General features: G+C 42.0%; 1 protein-coding gene across 1 annotated transcript; it reads right to left on the bottom strand.

Annotated features, from left to right (window-relative positions):
- Positions 1-573: 573 nt before the first annotated feature.
- stox1 (storkhead box 1) lies at positions 574-20,970 on the bottom strand. The gene is made up of 4 exons (XM_069692657.1): positions 20,506-20,970; positions 5,124-5,276; positions 1,723-4,402; positions 574-1,172 (listed from the first exon to the last, which is right to left on the bottom strand). The coding sequence occupies exons 1-4, from the start codon at positions 20,834-20,836 to the stop codon at positions 1,019-1,021; spliced, it is 3,318 nt and encodes a 1,105-aa protein (XP_069548758.1). The 5' UTR covers positions 20,837-20,970; the 3' UTR covers positions 574-1,018.
- Positions 20,971-21,814: the final 844 nt, after the last annotated feature.

Raw genomic sequence — 21,814 nt, 5'->3', positions numbered from 1 at the left:
ACCTGTATAAAAACATCAACTTGATGTCTCCCATGCATGCGCTATGCTGGTTTACATTCCTTGCACAGCTGGAGGTCGACGTTAGTTGCCGGCCGAAGCAGACACTTAAGGTCGGCGCTCACTTTCACCGCAACCTTCGGAAATATGAGGTTATCAGCCTGCTGAACGCAGAGCGATGCTCTGGTTTACGTCACTTGTCATTTAAACTGGGATGACACTTAACTTGCTCACCCTGCTGCCAGTGTGACCTTACCCCAGATAAGCATTAGAAACTGGATGAGTAACACTTAAAAGTCAACACCTACAGATACTGTATGTCAAGTTGTTATTAATAGTCATTGTTTACACAAATACAACTTTGAAAATTAAACTCTGGCAGTTGTTTTAAGTGATGTCCTCCAATAAAAACAAGAATACCAAATAAACAACATGATAAAAGTAGATTTTGGACCAACACTGACGGTAAATCTCAGATTTACTTGCTGAATTAACAGCACTATAACTGCAGGTCTAATGAAGATGGAAAAAGAGCATATTCTAGCAAGCAAAATCACAACTAGAAAGACACCTCGGTGGATATACACAGTTTAATTTGTGGTAGCTGCTAAATGAGAGGAGAAAAAACAAACAACAAAAAAAACACTTTAGATGTTCTGAACATTTAAACAAATGAGACATGAGGAAAGAAAACTGTACATTTATATTACAAAAGATGCTGTTTATACACCACGAACCATTCAACAGCACATCGACAATGCAGTCTACGGATGCATAAATCATGGCTTTTAAAATTATTTACAAAAAGAAAAAAATATGTACTGTACATACTGTACATCTCTTGTAATAGGCGTCAATATGTAGGAGTAGGCAACAAAGCGCAAACTCTCACATTATTGACCGAATCAGCTGCATATAACTGGAGGTTCGAGCGCGTGTTTTTTTTTTTTTTTTGGGCCTTTTTACACTGAGCCGTTGTGAAGTCAGCACCAGCGCAGCTTCAGCAGGGGCCTCGGGCCTGCTATACGTTCATGACAGGGGTCAGTTGCAGCAGCGAGCTCTGCGGTCGAATGGCGCCGCTCTTCGAATGCAGTTTCTCCAAGTTCTGCAAGAAGCCTCTTCTCTTCAGACCTTCGAGAATGACGGTGTTGCTGGAAGCCAGGCTGACCCGGGTCCTGCAGGGGCAGAATACACCATCTGAATAACATGCATTCCACCTTTCCACCTACATACCGGGGTGCACGGCGAGTTCAACGTCACAGAAGAAGTCTTTTCTTCCTCTTTGATTACAACGCGAGCATTTAAGTGCTGCACAGCAATTACACGTAATTATAAAAAATGACTACCTCTTGTCCAAATACTAGATGCTATAATTGGACACGAGGTGTTTGTTCAGCTTTATTGCCATTTACCTTTCAAAAAAAAAAAACACACACACACACACACGACGTGGGAGAAAGGCCAACCACGGACATATAACCTAGAGGTTAACTAACCTCAGTACAGTGTTTATTTTTCCCAAAGCCCCTCCAGAAATGTAGGGGGATACAGTCTGGTGTGGGCTCACAGCGGGAGAGAAAAGATATGAGCCTGAGGTGTGAAAACTAGTAAAAACACTGACCTAAAGAGGTGGCGCTTCTGAGCCGAGGGAGAAGCACTTACACGGCGCGTTGCATGCTTTGATGGGATATCCGGTTGAATATAGACGAAAAGAGAGGCACTCACCGAGGACAATCTATTCCACTGTCTCCTGTGATGCTCTGGTTCTCTCCCATTTCCACTTTTCCCCCAACCTCTGCCCCTCTGGCTCCACCGGGCACGCTCAGAACATCTCTGCGGGTCTGAGGAAGCCCCTTCTCATCGAACTCATCCTGCCGCAGTCCCTCCATCTCAGCCGCCCAGTGGGCCGACTCACCGTCACCTTCATCAGCCGACTTTCGGACGGTCTCGGTGTCTGATTCAATCTCACTCGTCTGGCAGTAGTCGAAGATGCTGCTGTCCGCAACTTCACATGCCTCCAAACAATCTGAATCAATGTTAGCTTCGTGCCGTCTTTCGCCCTGGATGAATTTGCCTCGTCCGGGGCTGGGTTCACTTTGGTCGCCTGGTGATCTAGTCCTCTGATGGTGATGACGGAGTCTCCGTCTGGTCTCTCCAGGTCTGGCGGGGCTGAGGGAAGCTTCCCTCAGGGGTGTTGGGGGAATTCGATCTTTAAAAGGGCTGTCTGCCGATTCTTGCATTAAGGTGACTTGTGGTTGGTGAAAGTTGGACTTATGATAGTGACTGTGGGGGCCGTGGTACGGCAAATCAGATTCGCGGCTATGATAAACCGGCTGGTGGCCGTGATAGTCCGCTGCACCTGTTCGGTACTCATTTGCAGCATCAATAATCTCATTGTCATTCAGGCACAAGGAGCTGCAGGCATCATCCTCCTGCTCAGCTGCTCTCTGATAGAGCCTGTAGTCGTCTTCTATAAAACCATCGGTGTCCGTAATTAAGGGAATACTGTTGGGCGTCAGTTCCACCCTTTCTCCCTGACTCGTGGTCCTTTGCTCTCGATTATTGATAGTGACGGGTCTGGCCTCCGGTTGGTCGTGGGTGGCTTTAGTTCCAGAGAGCTCATCGGGCCTTTGAGTGTCATCCCTTTGAGGGTTGGAGAGTCTGAGTGAATGCTTCCGCTGTAAAGAGGGCTTGGGCCAAAGTAGATTCGGGTCTAACGAGTGGTTAATGACAGGTTCAAAGGAATGTTTAATGAGGACGGTATTTGGATTGGAGTGTTGCTGGATGTTAAGAAGACCATCAGCTGTAGTTTGACTGTGCTCTGGCACGATGTTGTGCTCTTGTGCATCCTGAAAAGGCCCCTTTTTGCCCTCTCTGTCCCAGCTCTCCTTGCAGTTTCCCTCCCTCTGATGTCGGACCTTGTCATCTATGCGAAGTGTACTGCTCTGCGGGTAGGCTGAGCTGTAGTCCAGTGGCAGCTCTCTGTTGACCTTCATGTCTGGTTGGAGCAGGTGATCAGCAGAAAAGTCCCTCTCGTGGGGACAGTCGTATTTGTCCTCAGACGTAGGGAATTTGACTGCAGTCTCTCCGTCTGCTGCCATCACTTTGGCCCGATGCGGGTCCCACGATTTGGAGCGGTGACTCGTTCGCTCCTTTCTCCCCAGCCCTGAAGCCTTGCCCTCTTTCATCTCTCGTCTTCTGTTTTCTCTAGCGGCGGGAGTGACGGTCTCAGCTTCTTTGATTGGATGAGTCTGGAAAGGGTTTTCAATGCGTTTCTTATACAGAGATTTTCCCTCAACAGCTCCACCTTCTTCCGCTTGATCTGGTTCATCAACAGGGATTTCCACTCTGAGTCGGGTAGGGATTAAATCCTCCCCCTCAGGATATTTGTCCACACATATGGGAGCCTTATTCTTAACCCTCTCCTTCTCCCTTTCCTTTTGCTTCTCTCTGGATGAGTGGGTCCTCCTCTTGCTGCGAGAGGTCTTCTGAGCAGATCTTTTCCCTGGCCCTGCCTTAGACGAGTGATGATGCCTGGGTTTTGAGAACGCTAGGATTTCAGTAGACATTCCCTTGTCTACTCCCTTATCATCTTTGTCCAGCACTCTTTCTACCCCCCTTTCCCTTCTCTCCTCAAGCTTTTTCATTAGGACCGTGTGCCGTGTCAGATTGTCCACAGTCAGTTCCGGGTTGATGCGTTTGATGATAGCATGCTCCAGGTCGCGGGGTAAGTTGTTCAGGTCGTCCTCGTCTCTTACTGGCCACTCCTTTGGAGGAAACTGGCCTGAAAAGGACGCATACTCCTTCTTTGGCTTCTCCTTTTTGCCTCCATTCCTCCGGAACAAACTGAGACCAAACTTTCTCCCTGGTTTGTTATCTTTTTCTTTACGGCCGGTAGCGTTAGTGGTGGCCGTCGTTTTGCTGACTTCACTTGCCTGACAATCTACCGCTGTGGAAGTGGACTGATGTTGCACTGTTGGTTTGAGATCCAACGGTCGAGGCCACTTTAAGCTCTTGCCTGTGCATTCACTTATGGACACGGAGACAGAATGCTGGTCCGGGACAGTGGAGGGAGGGACGGTGGCAGTCGCAGTAGTTGAGGCGATATTAGTGGAAATTTGGAGAGGGCTAAAACAGCTGCAAGACTGGCAGTGGGCCACTGGGAGCGTTTGAGTGCTCTCAACACAGATCTCGTTGCTCAGTAGGTAAGTAATGGGAGGAGGCAGGGGAGGGTCATCTGCTGAACCAGATGTCCACAAGTTCTTCTCACGGACCATGTTGTTGGTGATGAAATAGGTCTGAGGTGTGACGATGAAGTAGCCCTCGCCCGTATGGTAAATCTTGCGCTCCTTGATCAGAGTGCCTAGAGCGTTATAGAGGATGTCCTGAGTGGGGATGGTTATCCCTGAGGCACAAAAAGAGTGAAGGTTGTTAAGAACAAAAGAGAAAGAACAGGGAAAAAGCCTAATGACGCCAAATCCCTAAAGCAAATGTTGAAACCTTTCGAAAAGTACGCTTCTTCACTTTCTGACAAAGACTTAGTGAGGAGGACTGACACCACTCTCATGTTTGACTATTAAATATGGAGCTTTAGGCGGCTGCTATTTAGCTTAGCTTAGCACAATTACTGAAAACAGGCAATTGGCTTACTTTGCTCTGTCCAGTGAACACAATATATGCTCGCTTGTTTAAATCAAGGGGAAAAAACGAAATGTTATGACAAATTGTAGTTTTACAAAAGATGTGCCAGACTATTTAGGTTACTACGTTTAACCAAGAAAAAGTCTGACACAACATAAAAGTTTACATATTGAATTTTAGACAAATTAAATAAATTAGATACATTATTTCATTAATACAGTATTAATTAGAGAGCTTTAGCGCTGCTGGAGGGCAGATTTTTTTTTATTACTTATAGAATAAGCCGGGGAAGCTGGTTTCCTCTGTTTTCAGGCTTTTTTGCAAAGCTAAGCTAACTGGCTGATGGCTGTTGCTTCATATTTAACAGGCTTGAGAGTGTCATCAACCTTCTTGTCTAACTATCTGCCAGAAAGCAAATAAGCACATTTACCAAAATGTCAAACTATTCCTTTACAAGAAAGCTTATAAAATATTGTATTGATTACCTGGATGGGCTTTGCTCATGTAATTGATAAGTGCTTCCTGGTTGACTGTGATTTGGGAGGAGTTCATATCTGAGATGACGGAGCACAACACCTCAGCCAAGGGGATGAACTGGGACTGGGGAACAGGGGACATCTGCACGGGGGACAGGTCACCTGAAATACAGAAGATGACTGGGTGAAACAGGTGGGTCTGCTGCACAAGATATAAACACACCTGGGTCGGAGAGGTCTCTCTCTGACTCGTGCTGCCAGTGAAAACAACTCAAAGTACTGAAGTTGACATTCCTATCCTAACCACCCTCTAAATCATGACCGAGGTGGTCTATTTATGCGAGTTATATGAACCATGCCTGACTGCTTTTGAAATTCCATCAGTACTGGGGCAGACCACAGAATTCCATTACTTCCACAGAAATGACCACACGTCTGCCTGCTGGGCAGATCAGATATCCTGCCCGTCATATCATAATGCCCTGCACGTTTAAGAGCTGCCCTTAGACAAACATGTCACTGAAACTGAGAGAGTTTTAGAAAAAGAGACAGACACAGTCCTTGGACACATTTGTCCCTGTAAAAATAATATGGAACTCCTTCTGTGTATGTATGGCCCATATCAAAGTCCCACCGCTCTGCATGGCTCCGCCAACTGATCGTCTTCCTCCAACATCCAAACAATGTGTGGGAGCCCATTAGACAGAAGCCACTAAGCTTTCAAATCATAAAATTAAGCTGCTTTTTCAGCTAACCAGTATTAAAAACACGAGTTTTACAGACGGAGAAACGTAATTGAAGCAACATGCTGCAGTTACATTCCTTCAGGCAAATGGTAAAGAGGGTTAAGATCGTATAGTGGAATAAAGACTCTTCCACACCCCTTTAATAAGATCCGGACAGTGACACAGTAGAAGTATGTTTTATCTTGTTATGTCATGTTTTTTCTTTTTAACTATTATTATCAGAGTTCCCTTTTCCTACAAGGTGAGGCAATGTCTCCGCTTCAACCTCAATTCCTAAAAGGAAACAAGCACAACTTTCAAAAAATATCTCAAAAGAGGGCACCATTGTCACTTTTGGCCATTAGAAAAGTAACATTTTGATATCCCATTGTGGTTTTAGTTTACAGGCCTGTCTGATCAGAAGACCATAAGCACAATATTGGAAATGTTTATTTTGAGACATAAGCCTTTAGGTGGTTAGTTTTAGGTATACAGTAGAGTTCAAATGTTTAGATTTAGGCTAAGGTTAGTGATAGTTGGAGTTAGTCTTAGTTGTGATGTGGGTATGGTTAGGATGAGAATGTGGGTTTTGTTGCAGTGTGTAACTACAGTGAGATCTAGGAGTGAATTAGGAACGCCTGAGTGATAGTATAAAAGAGAAACTGAGAAATATGTCCTTAGCTCCTGCAGCCTTCATGAAACTTTTTTGACAAATTCTCCACACATACATATTTATCATGTCAAGATTGCAAAAAGTGATATCTAGTAATGAGGAGTGAACTCAATAAAAGCACCAAAACAAACCTGACTTTACTGCTGATAAATGATTAGCATCTGGGCTGGTTTACCACAAACTCTCTTCCTATGAACGACAGACACGAGGCCACGGACATAACCTTACCCACAGGGCTGGAAAATTGGCTTTAGTTAATCAGCTACGCCACATTCATGAAAAGTGCACGAGTGAAAAAGGGGGAACAAGAGATAAAACCACAAAATGCAACTTCAGGCCATACTTGAGTGTAAAATTGCCACATACACACACATAATGAAATTCAGCTAAAGTTGGAACTTGAACTTGTTTTTGTTATTGACAGAGATATTTCCCCCCCATGTGATTCATACACTTTGGGTAAAGGTGTGTGAATTTAGACTTAAGCTTAAACATGTGGCGTGTGTGACTGTGGGTGATTCAACCTTCAGCCCCAGGGCACTCAGCCAAAACACTGCCAAGCTCACACTTGACGTAAACTAAACATTTACTAGCCTCACACTTGAACCACTTATGTCCAAGGCAGGGAAAATAAACAACTAATCAAATATCTGCCACAGTGAAGCATGACGCAACACACATGTAGACACACCTACTGACAGATCCAGACAAGATACCCGTGTTTGATAAGAAATGTGTAATTAGTCAAAATCACTTTTTGTGCTTTTGCACATGTTCAACGAACACTAGTGCCGAATTTGACTTTCAAAAAGTCGCCCAACCAGATTGTAAAGCCACCTAATTGTCATGAAAGTAGGCGCTGAAACTCAACAAAACAGAAGCAAAAAAAAAAAAAAAGAGTTATAATTGGCGTTGCACTGGAGAACTTTCTTGGCAGTTTGATGCTGAACTTGAAACATTTCTTCAAGACTGCCAAGCAAACAGCTGTTAATGCTAACAGTGTTTATCTAACGATAGTTTATGAGGGGTAACCAGTTGTATCACGTTACTGACAGTTTTAACATGTTAAGTCAGCTGTTTGTTGACACGTGGTTCATATACAGTAATTTACAGTAGCTGTATGAGAACAGCTCAATTATCTCAGCATCTAGCTATCTACCAAACTGAAGCAATTTTATGTTGCAAACAAACCGGGTGGATCGTTCGGTCAATTCAAATCAGATTTTTAATGTATCTATTGGCAACTAACGTCAGGGCAAAATACATCAAATTCGACCAGAGCCAGACTGAGGTCCGGCCACTACAGTGACTTACTAGCGCCTCTCTACAAACACAAAGTTCTTATAAGATGGGACTTAAATCTTACATATTGCACCTTTAACAAGTCTTTCATATCAGAGTTAAGATCAAATAATGATTTAAATAAGGAAAACTCGTTGAGTCTATTTGTAATAAAATAAAATAATATTTAATGTCTAAGGTCATCTTAAACAAAGCTTACAGAACTCAGAGCTCTGTCAGTTACAATAAAATAATTAAAGGAGAAGATGGGGCAAATTTATTGGAATAAACCCAGACTCTTCATAGGTTAAAATGTGGAAACTGCCCAAATAGACCACAAAGTAGCCCAAAAACTGCCCAAAACAATTGTTCCCCACTGAATAAAATGTATAGTCTTAATGCACTCAGTCTGACAAGACTCACCAGATGCTTTTTCCATACTGAAATGTATCAATCACACTACACAATACAGATGATTCTGTGTTTTAGTAAAAGGTTTTTGTACTATGCCAAGCAAAGTCAGCAAAATCAATTATCAGCAGACTGAGCTCATTTAAGGCTCATATGGTTCACAGACAGGTGTCTTTCTTTATAAAACTGATCCTGTAGGATTGTAAAAGAAAAAAACAAAAACATCTGTCTTCCCCTAGCCGAGAATAGACGTTAAGCTGACTAAACCTCAGAGTAGATATCTCAATAGAAGTCTCCCTGGGTAGTGAATTAGGGCTGCTGACAAAACTCCTCATTCTTGTTAACTTCCCATAGGAATGCCCGGCAGGCCGTCCACATAGCAACCACTTATATCCGCTGTCAACAGTCACAAGGTCAGCAAGGATATGATGGGGTCAGAGGAGCGGAAAGCAAACAATCAACGTCTTAATCACAGGGAATCAATAAACCCTCTCTTTGCACAGAGGTCATTTTGGAGGATGGAGTGCTATCCTCTGTGATCCTGTCCCGGTTCAAAGGAGGATATCCTGCCGGACACCAGCTAACATGATCTGTCCTCTTAATCTTCCAGTTGTCCTCGGGTCTTTCGTGACCCAAAATGGTTTTAAAAATAGGTCACGAAAGACCCGAGGATAACAGGAAGGTTTAAGGGAGTTGAAAACACAAACAGGTTCAAGCAACAACATGTTTCCCACATGCCATTTAATGATTCTGGTTTGACTGCAGCACCGACTAACAAAGACAGAAAATGTAGGTGAAAAACGAGACGGAAAATGTAAGTGAGAGACGAGACAAAAAACAAACACCTGTAGCAGTTTATTTGTGGGAAAAGTTGTTGTAATGGAAGGATGGGGTCGACCGAGGATTAGTGTTTATTAAGTCTAACATTAGCAGGCGTGACCGTCAGGGAGGTTCACTGTTGTAACCGTCTTCTCTCCAGGGGGAACGGACCTCTGTGTTCCTGTAATCTAAGACCGGGCCACCGACATTACACCCTTTGTCATACACAGCATGAATACCCGGCTGGGTGCTATGGCAACCGAACCCTGTGCCACAAGGACGAGGGAGGGAGACAGCAGCTCGGGAGTTAAACAAGGGATGAGAGAGAGCAGCAGTTCCATAACCTTTGAAAGGGCCCTCAGAAATGGCTGCAGAAAAAATAACCCTAATGATGTCACCAATGATGTCATCAATGGTATTTCCACACTACAAACTGAGAACAGAAAGCCTGACTTATAAACTGAGAGGACAGAGTTAGAGAGACGTGGGTGCTGAAGCTTATGGTCATCAGAACCGCCTGCCGGACGGTCGAGCAGCTTCGGGAACTCATTCCCTTCAGCTTTCCAATATCTGAAACTGTCAATCCAACATTCACACCCACTTCAAACCTCGACTGTCCAGCTGTGTGGTTAGAAAGAAATGAGCTGGGGTCTCTCTGTCTCACTTACTTAATTTGTTACAGAACCATTTCTGTCACATACTACATGAACAACCGAGTGCACTATGAAAGTGTTCCCGGAGCGGGTGTCTGACAAAATGCTCCGTTATCCTCATATTCAAGCTTTATACTCCGTTCTGAACCCTTTTAATATCTAATGTGGTCAAACAGCACATCCTCAACTAGTTCTATTTGAGTAAATCAAATCATTATTAATAGAGATGCCAATACATCAGGGCAAGTGTTAAATCCATTATTTTTTGTGCTCGACCCAAGAACTAAATATATCTCTGCCTCTGCTGCATAGATTGATTCTTGCATGTCCCAGAAGAACAATACTAAAGTAAAGCAATGACTTGTGACCCACAGTCACAGACAGAAATATGCAGAGCCAAACAGATTAGGCAAAGAATATTTTTTTACTTTCCAGCTTGTTGGTATAGGAACAGGAGCAGATATTTATCTTCTTAATTTCATACATCATACCACGACACCCAAAACTGTTTCGAGACTATCTCATTGATGTAATGCATCCTTAATATGATGATTTGGATTGAAAAAGTTTAAAATGAAAATAAAAAGATAATTGTGTCTTTATATAACAAGTGTAAAATGTTCTTTTTAATACTGTTCACTAAAACATTCAAATAAAGTGACAAAGGTCTCACTCTGTTTTTCTGCCCCATGCAGAGCTAAAAACACACATTTCTTACCATGTCATACATTTTCCATGTGAAAATATACTGCAGCCTGCGGGATAAAATGAAAAATGCCTGAAGCTGACTGTTCACGTTGCTGAGATGATTGACAGAGACCTTCCTCTCCTCTGTCCCCAGTGAGATCTTTTTGGCTGCTGACACTGATCAATGCCACATGTATTCACATGGCTGTGTTGTTAGCAGGCCTCAGAGCCACATGAATCCCATTTCATACGTGATTACATTACCTTCAGTCTCCTGGAAGAAAATACGAACACACAATGCTATACACTACATACTGTAGACCCTCCATAAGCTGCACTAAAGCAAACCATTACAATGTTTTTATCTGAATGTCAAGCTATCTTTAAATTATCTTTACTGAACACAGATAAGGCAGAAACCTCCCGGTTAGGTGTGCAGTAATGTGGCGGCAGTACTAAAAATTGGGAGGACAACTGAAGTGCTGCAGCAACACAAAGACCCAAACTGTTTTTTGACTTTTCAGTAAGTGGTTCAATTCAAAAGTACATGCCAGAGCTCCCTGTTTGTCTTATTCACACTTGAGTGCAAAAACCAAACATCAGCAGCCATAATTAGGCGATACGGGAACAACTAGGCTCTTCTGATCATCACATATAGACAGTCGTCATCTATAAATTTGTATAGACTAGAAACCAAAGCAAAAAGCAACACAACTTGTGACTGAATCCAGTCTTTTGGCATTTCAACTTCACACTATTGCAGTTAAAATATTTAACTGAAATTTTGCACGGACCATCCCTGAATCCAGGGCGTCTCTGGAAACACACTCAGACACACACCATCTTATCTCATCCTGCTATCACCTAATCTTCCAGGCTCCAGTAAGCAAACAGGGTAATCTTCTCCTTCCCTCATTAAGGACACACTGCATGGCATTCAACATGAGCTTGAGTCCCACCCTGTCTCCCCTCGGCTGAGACCTTGTGAAGGACACGCTTCAGTGAACCTGCAGGCTGCACATGCAAGATTTCAATCCAGTCTCTGGTGAGACAATGTCAAACATTCATACAGTCAGATTTACTGTAATTGGAAGAGATGCCAGCTGTAATTTATGTCGTACCTTCCTCCCAGTCCCATGACCACTTGTCTTTGTTTTGGGTATTTTGGACTAGCAGGCCTCCATGACTCTGCCCTCCCCTTCCTATATGTGTGTGTGTGTGTGTGTGTGTGTGTGTGTGTGTGTGTGTGTGTGTGTGTGTGTGTGTGTGTGTGTGTGTGTGTGTGTGTGTGTGTGTGTGTGTGTGTGTGTGTGTGTGTGTGTGTGTGTGTGTGTGTGTGTGCGCCCGTCACACTTTTTAAAGGTGCTTTACGAGTTTGTGTCTTTCACTCACAGATGTGGGCGTTGCAGTTAAATGGCCCAATAAACTCAGTGAAAAGATCCCTTCAGAGAGCAATCACAGCCCAAATGTATCAGCAACAAAACCTTTCTCAGTCCGACAACACCGTCCTTTAATGTCCTTCCTCTGCGAAAGCACTTGTACTGTAAGGCCATCAACATTAGGACAAAATGTGTGCGAAATAGCTATTGTTTGACTATACATTACATAACCTCCCTATATACTGGGCAAAACGGGTTAAGTGATTGATTCCTAATAATAAAACCAGCATTTTGGCCCAAAGTTAAGGCATCAAGTAAATATTTAATCTGACCTGTTGATGGTTCAGCATTTCAAAGTGCAGGTGTTGTGTCCTCTTTGCAATCGGAGAGTGTGTTTGTTGGTGGATTAACAGTTTAGGTGTATTATCAGGATATGAAAGCTGACTATTGAATGCTAAATCTAAGAGTAAAGAGCTGAGGATCAGATAAGGCAAAAAGTCAAAACACCATGACTAAAGAGGATTTAAGAGCTAAAAGTCGTAGTTGTGAAGAGAAACACAGACTGGGTTTGTGTTGACTCTCGTCACCATAGAAACCTTTACTGTGGCAGTGACCTGCCACATGCAATACAAAGCCAAAGAAAAAGAAGAAACAGCAGTATGGGTATCTATAATCCAACTTTAGCCATGAGACTCACTTTGCCAAACCAGCTCTTTGACATTTAATGTATGTTGGCAAGACAGAATAAACAGGCTGCAACTAATCTTCTCGAACTGACATTCACAGAGCTAAAATCATTGATCTACACTCATAGTTGGTCACCACAGATCCTGGCTGCAAATCCTTGCGGTTGCAATGCCATTAAATAATGTTTTTACCATCTGATTCACAGTAAGAACAATTTGAAAAGTGATCCAGCTCATATAAATGGCCTGGCAGTGAACTAATGCACAAAAAACATTATCATGTTTTGGTGAAATAGGAAACACACCTGACCAGGTTTTTAACAGAGAATCAGTTACAAAGTGAAGGGTCACGGGACTGTATGTTATAGCAAAAAATCCCAAAGTACTCTGTGTAACACGATGTCAATACATGGTAATGCCAGGAGACGGATGTAAAGCACAACTTTACCTATGCTTTATTTTCTCATATTTACCTTCATACATCATACCTCTTCAGATTTAATGGACCGCAGTTGAATATATCTGGTTCTCATCTGTTTTCATGAACATGAACATTACTTCAGACTCTGTCAGTCCTATTTCTGTACCACAGTACCTTTCCTTCATTCTGGCTTTGAATACTTTATTTTCAAAACATTTCTTGTAGAATCCTTGCATGGAATAAAAACAAGTCCTCTGCCACCTTTCGTGCCGAATGTGTCACAATAACCTGAGTAACTAGTTTGTCTCAGCTTTATTCCAGCCCAGATCTGATGTGTTTAAGCCTCAGACTAACATTTGTCCAGAGAGAATTACACTTCCATAAAAAAAGGGGGACATGCAGAAAGATGACCAAAAAAAAAAAAAAAGGTTAAAATGATTTTCTCAGAGGCTGACAGATCGCGACTTTTAGTTTCAATATTAATGACAACATTTTATTATTTTTCAGACTGTGGAAAGCTCATGCAGAGCAGAGATGTAATTTTCAAAATCTTTAACTAGAAACCAGCCTAAAACTTCAACGTTCATCTTAGAAGATGTATGAATAACTAGATGAACTGACATTAAATCACTGTAACTGCTTTTTAGTCTGAGGTTAATAAAAAGATTAAAGATTATTAAGATTAACGATCCAGTGCATTGCACATCGGTTTTATTCAAAACATAAAACATTTATAATTACTTTACAAATGCAAAATCATAAAAGAAAGTCATAACTTCTGCTCAACCTCAATAAATTATGTATGGTAGTAATAAAACTAGGACGCAAAATGGCAGTCTAATACCTAATATTACATAATATATCAGCATTGAAGGGTGTGGATGGCTGCTCATGTTGGCCCACTGGAAAAAGCAGGAAATTATATCCTGTTCCAAAAGGAAGTCCTAGCAATAACTCCCATCACATCTCCGAAGGATCTTGGTCAAAATCCTAAAGTCATGACGACTGCAAGAGATCAACTCAATATTTTTCTCTGTTTGTATTCTCTTCTTTACCTTCCGATCAATACACACTGAGTACCATCTCACCCACAAACTTCTAATGTGGTGTCCGTGCTGGACAAGACACCACGTTGCTGCTGTTTGCTGATCCTTTATTAGCAACTGATTCAGTCATTGATTCACTGATGTTCAGACGTTTTGGCTCTGATCCAGCTGTGTGGGGCTGAATCCTATTAGTGTAAAAAAAAAAAAAAAAAAAAAAAAAAAAGGGTCTTCAGTCTTTTTCATGTGTAACGAAAGGTGTTCAATCTTAGGCCTCATTTGGTTCACTATTTGCTCTCATATTAGTCAACTTTAAACACTTGTACTGTACATTTCTTTGCATTTTATGTCACATTTAAACTGTTTTAGTGAAGAAAAAACTAAACCAAGGTTTGAGATTTCACTTTTATATATTTTAAACTGAGCTCAGAAAATTCAGGAGACCCAAACTTTCCCATTTTCATCCCACTCCACCGATGTGGCATTTCCCCACTGACATCCCACCACCAAAACACATATAAGCATGATCTGAAAAGGTTTCAAGCAGATCCACAACCATTAATCAAGAACGATAGCAGTCATGGGTTGCAGATGAAAACCATTTCCTCCTGTTGAACTGAGCTCAAGGTGCAGCAGAGTCCTGTGTTTATTATCCCAGTATTTAGAGTAGTGCTCCCGTCCAGTGTCTGCTATATGATTCATCACTTTCTAATGCGCTACGACTGGTCAGCACACAGCTCTGCTCTGATTCCTTAAAGTATCTTTCACTCCTGAAAAAGAATAACACAGCACTTTGTTATCAAAGAGCCAATGTTAGCATACCAGTGCATTTATCAATGCTAAATGAAGTAAAGAAAACATCCTGTCAGGAAACTGAAGAGTAATTGTAATACCAAATTTAATGCAATATAGTCTGATTTCTGTGTCAACCCATTTGTCTGAGCCGACAGTGAATAAAGATAAGTCCCATGAGGGAAACCCAAGCGGCTGCTGACAGGGTGTATAAGCTGAGGGATAAAGAGGAAACTCCTCAACTGTTATTGTTGGCAGCGGTCCACTGAAAGGCTACGGGCGAGCCCAGCGGGTCGATACAGAGGCCGATACGCCTGATTCACACTGCGGGTGAGATTCCTGCTCAATGGTTACGGATGTGGCCAACAAATGATGTGTTGAGAGGCTTGCACGCACACGCACAGCCTCCTACACATGTGGAGGGTCACATCTGAGAGTAAAGGTCAAGGTTTTGTCATATCTGAACCGTATTTTAAATTTTCTCAAGCACAGGAAATAGAAAAGAAGACATTTAGGGTAAATGTAGACACACAACCTTGACACTTGCACAGAAAGAGATAATGAGAGATACTTGTATTAGACTGCAGCCTAATTATATTAACAACACAGTTTGAAAAGCAATTTAACACTTCAACAAGCAGCACATAAATCACAAAGGCACTTTTCTTTTTCTTTCCATTACAATTGAATAAATCTCCACTCAACTGTTTATTTATAAATATAAATCACATTAAGTCTCCTTTGATCTACCAAACCAACATTGAAGTCAGACCAGAGAGTCTTCCCTCTGCTGGGCACAAGTCCAATATATGGTATATATGGTTTCCTTTAAACACATTCACCTCTGTTTTTATGAGAACACCACTGCCATAATACAGAGCTTCAAAAAACGCCTTTCTCTAACTGCTAAATGTCATTTTATTAGTGTCAAGGGAGTTGGAGCATCATTATCTTTGACTATTATTCTTTGTGGGCAGCTCAGATGCTATTTGAAACTGATCTCACCCACACATGTGCTTTTCTGAGTGTTTCCCATCATTTTAACAAGAAATAAAATACAGATGGGCCATCCGGGTTCTTCAACAATGTCCTCAGTAAAAGCACACGTATGCAGCTGTGCTGCAGGGGCTCAGGGGAGGACGTGGGAAATTCAACTAACTCAACTGAAAAACACAAAATGTGATTTGATTCAAATCAGAATTTTAAAAAATTGAATGAAAATTTTATGTGATGTTAATCTTCAGTAAGATTCAGTAAAAAGTTAGCAAAGTGCATGCAAATAGTTACATTAGCTAAAAGTAATTGTTTGATGACCCTAAAGAAATGGATTGAAAGTTATAATATCTGGCAACAAGAAAAAAAATTAAGAATTGAAATAATTTTATGAATAAACACCAGAATAGAGAGCTAAAAAAAAAAAAAATCATTACAACATCGAAATAAATAACCAAAAGTAAACAGTTAAAGTTGCAAAACATATCTAATAAACAGTAATAATAGTAACAGTAGGAAGGATGCAAATGTAACTAAAGCAACCAAAATATTGACAATTCAATAGTGTGACAGAACTACTGTGACAACATCCACCTCTATATAATTAATAGAGTTAAATTAGGATTATATTTATAATCCACTCATATTTGCAACATCGCGGGTGGTCTACAAGAAAAAAATATGGACTGCCCAGCGAGTGAAGAACACCTGGATACTGTATTGATGTACGTTGGTTTGTTTGCCTTGTAAAAACCCCTCTGAAGCTAACTGACCTAGGGGTGGCTTGTTAGTAAGAAGGTTGTGACCTTTGACCTGTGCTGCTTAGTTAGGACAGGGTGGGCCATTTAAACCCGGATAGGGCCCGGTGAGGGGGTGTCATGGTTAATAAGCTAACATCTGGAAGAGTTATGGCCATTAGCAGAGCGCTTTGAGACTTTGACAAAATATCCTCATGAAAGGAGACACCCCTTGTGTGAAAATACAACACTTTCAAGTGAAAAGTAAAGAGCAGAAATGGGGCTTGCTGAGCTGTGAGCTCAGGAAATGATCTCAAGAGTAAATTAAGCATTTCAGGAATGTTTCACCACCTCATGGTATGGTGAGTTAAATGAAACATACCATTTAAAAAGGAAACTTGGCCTAAAAAGTGCAGCGCGGCCATGCTCTACTGCTGTAAAAATCACACTGCGCAAAGTGTACAGTATGTTGTTTTGTGTTGTACACAGCGAAAGTGAGAATACTCTTTCAGGTCTATGTTCAAAGAGGACGCAGGCGGTTTAAAGAGACTGATTGTAGGACAGACACATGACACCTCATTACACCAATGGCTGAATCCATATAAATGTTTCAACACGTGGATCCATACTCATCCCGCTGCAGAGACGATGGTGACACTATAAATAATGCAGAACCAGAACAGTCATTATGAAGCCTCTGGTTTCTTAGGGAGAAGCCGGGCGGTTCTCCAATAGGAATTCAAAACCTTTTGGGGAATTTTGAGGCAAAAGAAAAAAAAACTCCAAAAAACAACCACTGACAAGATGATTTGAGCATTTTCAGACACAATTAAAAGAAATAGTTTGACTTTTGGGGAAATTATTCATTTTCTTGCAATGCGTTAGAGGAGAATGACCATCTGTGCGTTAAACATGCAGACAGAGCTACAAGGAGCCAGCCTGCTTCTGCCAAAGTAAAGAAATATACCTACAAGCACCACTACAAACAAATTTCACTCATTATTATATTTGTTTAATCATGAGACTGGCTATCTGCTCCGAATGTATTTCAACTCATGTTAGACAGTCAAAACAGACGCATGATGGTGTACATTTTTTATGACCAAAATCTCTGTAATAAAGTGAACGAGCACATTTCTTAAAGTGTAGATCTATTTCTTTAAGGCAGTACACCCATTACTGGATGAAAAACATCAAGTTCAAAACTGAGCTATTTGATAGAACTGGATTATTCGTCAATTAACTGGATTAATGTGGCATGTAGACACTGTAGCTTGATCTTTGTTGGTGTTTTTAGTCTTTTTTTCTTTTAGACTGTTTTTTATGAGTAAACAGCAGGAACACTAATATTGTAGTAAAGTTAAATATAGGAACATTCATTAAAGTAAACCCCTGCCAAAACAACAATTCTCTGACATTTTACTTCTTATATTTTGTGCTTCCTGTCTGTCACAAAAAAATTCCAACAAGGTTATTGTAAACCATAGCTATGTCTTATTATTCACAGTACAATCAGTACTGTCAGCACAGAGGATGTCAACTCTACTCACACTGGAACTTGGTTTTATTCTGTAAACAACCTCTGCAAGTATACAAACTGGATTAAGAGGTCATTAAAGAAGAAGAATAAGGAACTCTCTGCATTTCAGGAGCTGAAACGGAGAGGTCAACCTCAGTGCCAGTGGGGCCCATTCCCACAACGATAACAACGAAGTCTGTTCATTCTAACTCCTCACCCTGTCTGATTAGCTCGGCCTAGCCTCACCACTATCCCCTTTCTCCATCAACCCTCCCCACCTCCTGCACTACTCCTTTACCACATATCTCCCTTTAGAGGAAGGTGGCTGATGGGCCCGCAGAGCAATCTGTCTCCACTCAGGATATTAGCACTGATTACCAGACAGGATCAATGAGGAATTAATACAAATTAACTAAGTGGTTGTGTCTGGAAGCTTTTGTTATCTATCTGTCTCCTCAGTGATGAAACACTATTAACTAACTTTAACCACATCTGTTTAATTTCAGTTTAACATCTTTAAAGCAGCTCCCGAACTCTCCTTTAAAAAAAAAAAAAAGTCCTCACGGTATTAAAGTCACGTCTCCTCCTTGCTCTGACCTGGGGAAGGAAATAGGGCTGTTTGAAATTCACTGTAGCCCATAACTCATAACATTTCTGTTTTCTAGCTGACATATTTATATCAGGACAATGTCAAGGCCTTAAGTCCATGCCTGATATCAATCTGGGAGTCTGACTTCCACAGTCCCTCACTAGCCATGAAACAGAGGGACATTAATCCTGGGTAACAGAAAAGCTGCTGTGGTCGGCAGCCAGTCTCTCAGTGATTCACTGCTGACCAGCTCCCAGTGAGGAGGCAGTAAACCAGGCTCCTACAGCCTGCCAGCACTGATTTCCATACAAATTGCTGCGGTGTGAGGCGGAGCATTTGTTAAGGAGGAGAAGGAGGTGACATGTCTACACATAGACGTGTTTGCTTACAAGTTTCTAGTGTGAAGCTCAAACAGGAGGAGTCTGCTGGGATATTGACGCCTGCCTCGGCAACCGACCGTGAGCACATGCATGTACACCTTTGTGCTGACGCTGTGCATAATAAGCCCAGCATCACCTTTGGCCCATGTGGTGTTTGTTTGTGGGCCGAGTCGAATATTGGGGCCAGAAACTGTCTCGCAGCAGGATGGCATGTCAGCCACCCCACCCCCCACCTCCGTCACCCCACCTCCTCCCAGGGTCTCCCTCTGTGTGGTCTCTTCCTCCCCTTCACATTCCTCCATTTACTTGTCTTTGCACTCCTCAATCTCGCAGAGCTGACGGACGGATACAAAGTCAGCAGGTAGACTGCGGCAAGGCACACATCCAGACAAGACACACTGCTGGAAACACAAATCATGAAACAGAGGCAACTCAGAGATAGTGAGTGTGCTACTGGGACACTGTTTATACCTCGTACGTGCGGTAGTCTTTGAACTTTACTAAGGGATAACATTTTGAGAGGAAGCTGATGCTTTATGTGGCATAAAAAAAAAAAAAAATCAGTTCCCACACATGTATTCGTGACAAAATACAGTTTTAAAGTAATAAAAAAATGGGAACAATGTCTTAAGAATACTGTCATTAGGTCAAAAACTCACACAAGGTTGTCATTTTCTCCAGCAGCCTGTGCTGTCAGACATTTACAGCCCATGAGATCATGCTATAGGAGGCTGCATAAAGGTTTCCATTTCCATTGTTTCTGTGATGCTATAAGCTTCTTCAAAACAGCCAGAGAAGGGACGCTTTGGAAGCAACATGGAGCTTTGTGAGCAAGCGTTGGTAAACATATCACTGGGTCAATGACAAAGGGAGGCTGATCCATGGTCAGGCAGTCCTCTCAAACCCACCAGACATTTAGGAGCATAGAGTCTTAAGAAGCAATCTGAACAAATGCGGCTTTAACTATAATTAATATGGTTTGAAATTGGTATAGCTAGAAACATTTCACAACATTTCACTAAAATTTGGTCCATTTTTAAATTATGTAAATTTTTCGAGCAGGTTTTACACAATGAAAAATCCTGCCATACATGAAGGTGAGTGAAAAGATACCCCTTTGTCCTTTAACGCCTCTATACCTCATTTGCAAGAAATTAGACTTTTTCATGTTTTTCAAACGAGCTAATGCCATGCTGAAATTACATTACTACTTATTCCACTTTTACCAAAGGTTTTGGTTGACTCTTAAACTTTTGCCATCTGATTTAACTAAACTTTAAGGTCAGTCCAATGAACGTCAATGAACGGAAAAGGAAGAGAGGTGTTTAACTCTGTGTTAGTCAGAGTTTATGGCTCTCACACATCTCTCAGTGTGGTAAACAAATGTTGACTCCACAGTGTCTTACATAGCTGTTTTCGTGTCCTGCGATCACCTCCTCTGATTTGCTTTTCAAACAGAACATTGAAGGCTGCAACATGTTTGTTTCTGGACTTTAGATGCATTTGGAAAGTTGCTATCCCCCCTCCCCCCCATCATATGTGTCATAATAATACTTTAGAATAGCATTAGTGACAGTTCATTGAAAAGACTGAGATTACATACCGACAGCTTTGATGATAAATCCCTTTGGTGACCTCAGAGCCCTGCGCATCCACGCTTCCCTCAGCACCTCCAGGTTGTTCGCGTTCCCTTGAATGAAAAGCACCAAGTTTTCCATCCATCCCTTAAAGGACACTTCAGCAATGGCCTTGACGAGCCTCTTATTCCAAAAACTGCGCAAGTTTTGCGCTTTGAAGTCAGCAAATATCTCTTGACCACTTGTGGTATTGCCGTTGAATTTCCCTCCGCTGGCGCGTAAACTCTCCTCGTCCGGGCCGAAGACCACAGCGAGCGAAGCCGCGGAGAGTTGGACAAGCCGCTGCTGGTGAGACATTTCTAACGCCTTTGCCGGCTCCAGATGGGAACGATCATGCTCGAAATGTAAATGCACCTAAAAGTCAGGTCTCCCATCCAAAACCCCGAATATACGCCGAGGTTTGCCACGCATTCCTCCAGTGAGCGTCTGAATCCTGCAGCGAATGAACCGGAGGACGTCCGACTGGTTTCTCTCGGCTTCCAGGGAAACGTGTGACGGTGGCAGAGAGGAGGAGGGCTCATCAGCCTGCTACTGGGACACACAGGTGGACCTCCCACCGATTGTTCGCAGGTGTGTGTGTGTGTGTGTGTGTGTGTGTGTGTGTGTGTGTGTGTGTGTGTGTGTGTGTGTGTGTGTGTGTGTGTGTGTGTGTGTGTGTGTGTGTCTTTTCAGGATGCTCTGAAGAAGAAATATTGTCTCTAGTTGTAATGCTACAGAATGATCAAAGCTCTGGGTCTGCTACTGAACAGGATGCTGCTTTGCTCAGGAGCACTTCAGTAATACCCTACACAGACTATTTTCATATCCTAAGGCTTCACTAATGCCCCAAATACAACTGTGGCATAAATACGTTCTCTCATTTTGTTTTTCTGCTTCATTATTAGATTTAGTTTGCCATAAAAACTTGATCCATAAAACAAAAGTTGAGGGTTTCGAAAATAAAATGATTTAATGGTAAAATTGACATGCTGGAATAACTGCAAAGTGTCCAACAACAAGCACGTTACGACACAAGCACGAATCTAATTCATGCACAACCGAGGCCTCGTAAAACATTCCCCGCACAGACAATCGTTGTTACAACATGAATTCCCATCAATGGACATTTGACTGACGTCAACAAACAACAGTGCTTCAAAGTGGCTTTTGTCGAGTGATTTAGAATTCATTCATATACAATTTTTTTAAGGTAGTCCTCATGGCAAGTTACCACCACCCATGAATCATATAACACTGATGCCAGAGCCAACGGGTTAGTGTGGCAATCTCAAAATG

Source organism: Brachyistius frenatus, unplaced genomic scaffold (genome assembly GCF_029030835.1).
Source record: "Brachyistius frenatus isolate BFR_SWC_R1_liver_20210118 unplaced genomic scaffold, ASM2903083v1 Contig_13, whole genome shotgun sequence".
NCBI classification, from domain to species: domain Eukaryota; kingdom Metazoa; phylum Chordata; class Actinopteri; family Embiotocidae; genus Brachyistius; species Brachyistius frenatus.
Note: the sequence above shows the minus strand (reverse complement) of the source record. Positions and strands in the feature narration are given on the sequence as shown.

Coding starts and splice junctions, on each gene's coding strand:
- stox1 (XM_069692657.1), bottom strand. CDS start 20,836: ATGTCTCACCAGCAGCGGCTTGTCCAACTCTCCGCGGCTTCGCTCGCT. Junction 4,403..5,123: donor CATGAGCAAAGCCCATCCAG/GTAATCAATACA, acceptor TTTGTGCCTCAG/GGATAACCATCCCCACTCAG. Junction 1,173..1,722: donor AGTGGAATAGATTGTCCTCG/GTGAGTGCCTCT, acceptor CTGCCCCTGCAG/GACCCGGGTCAGCCTGGCTT.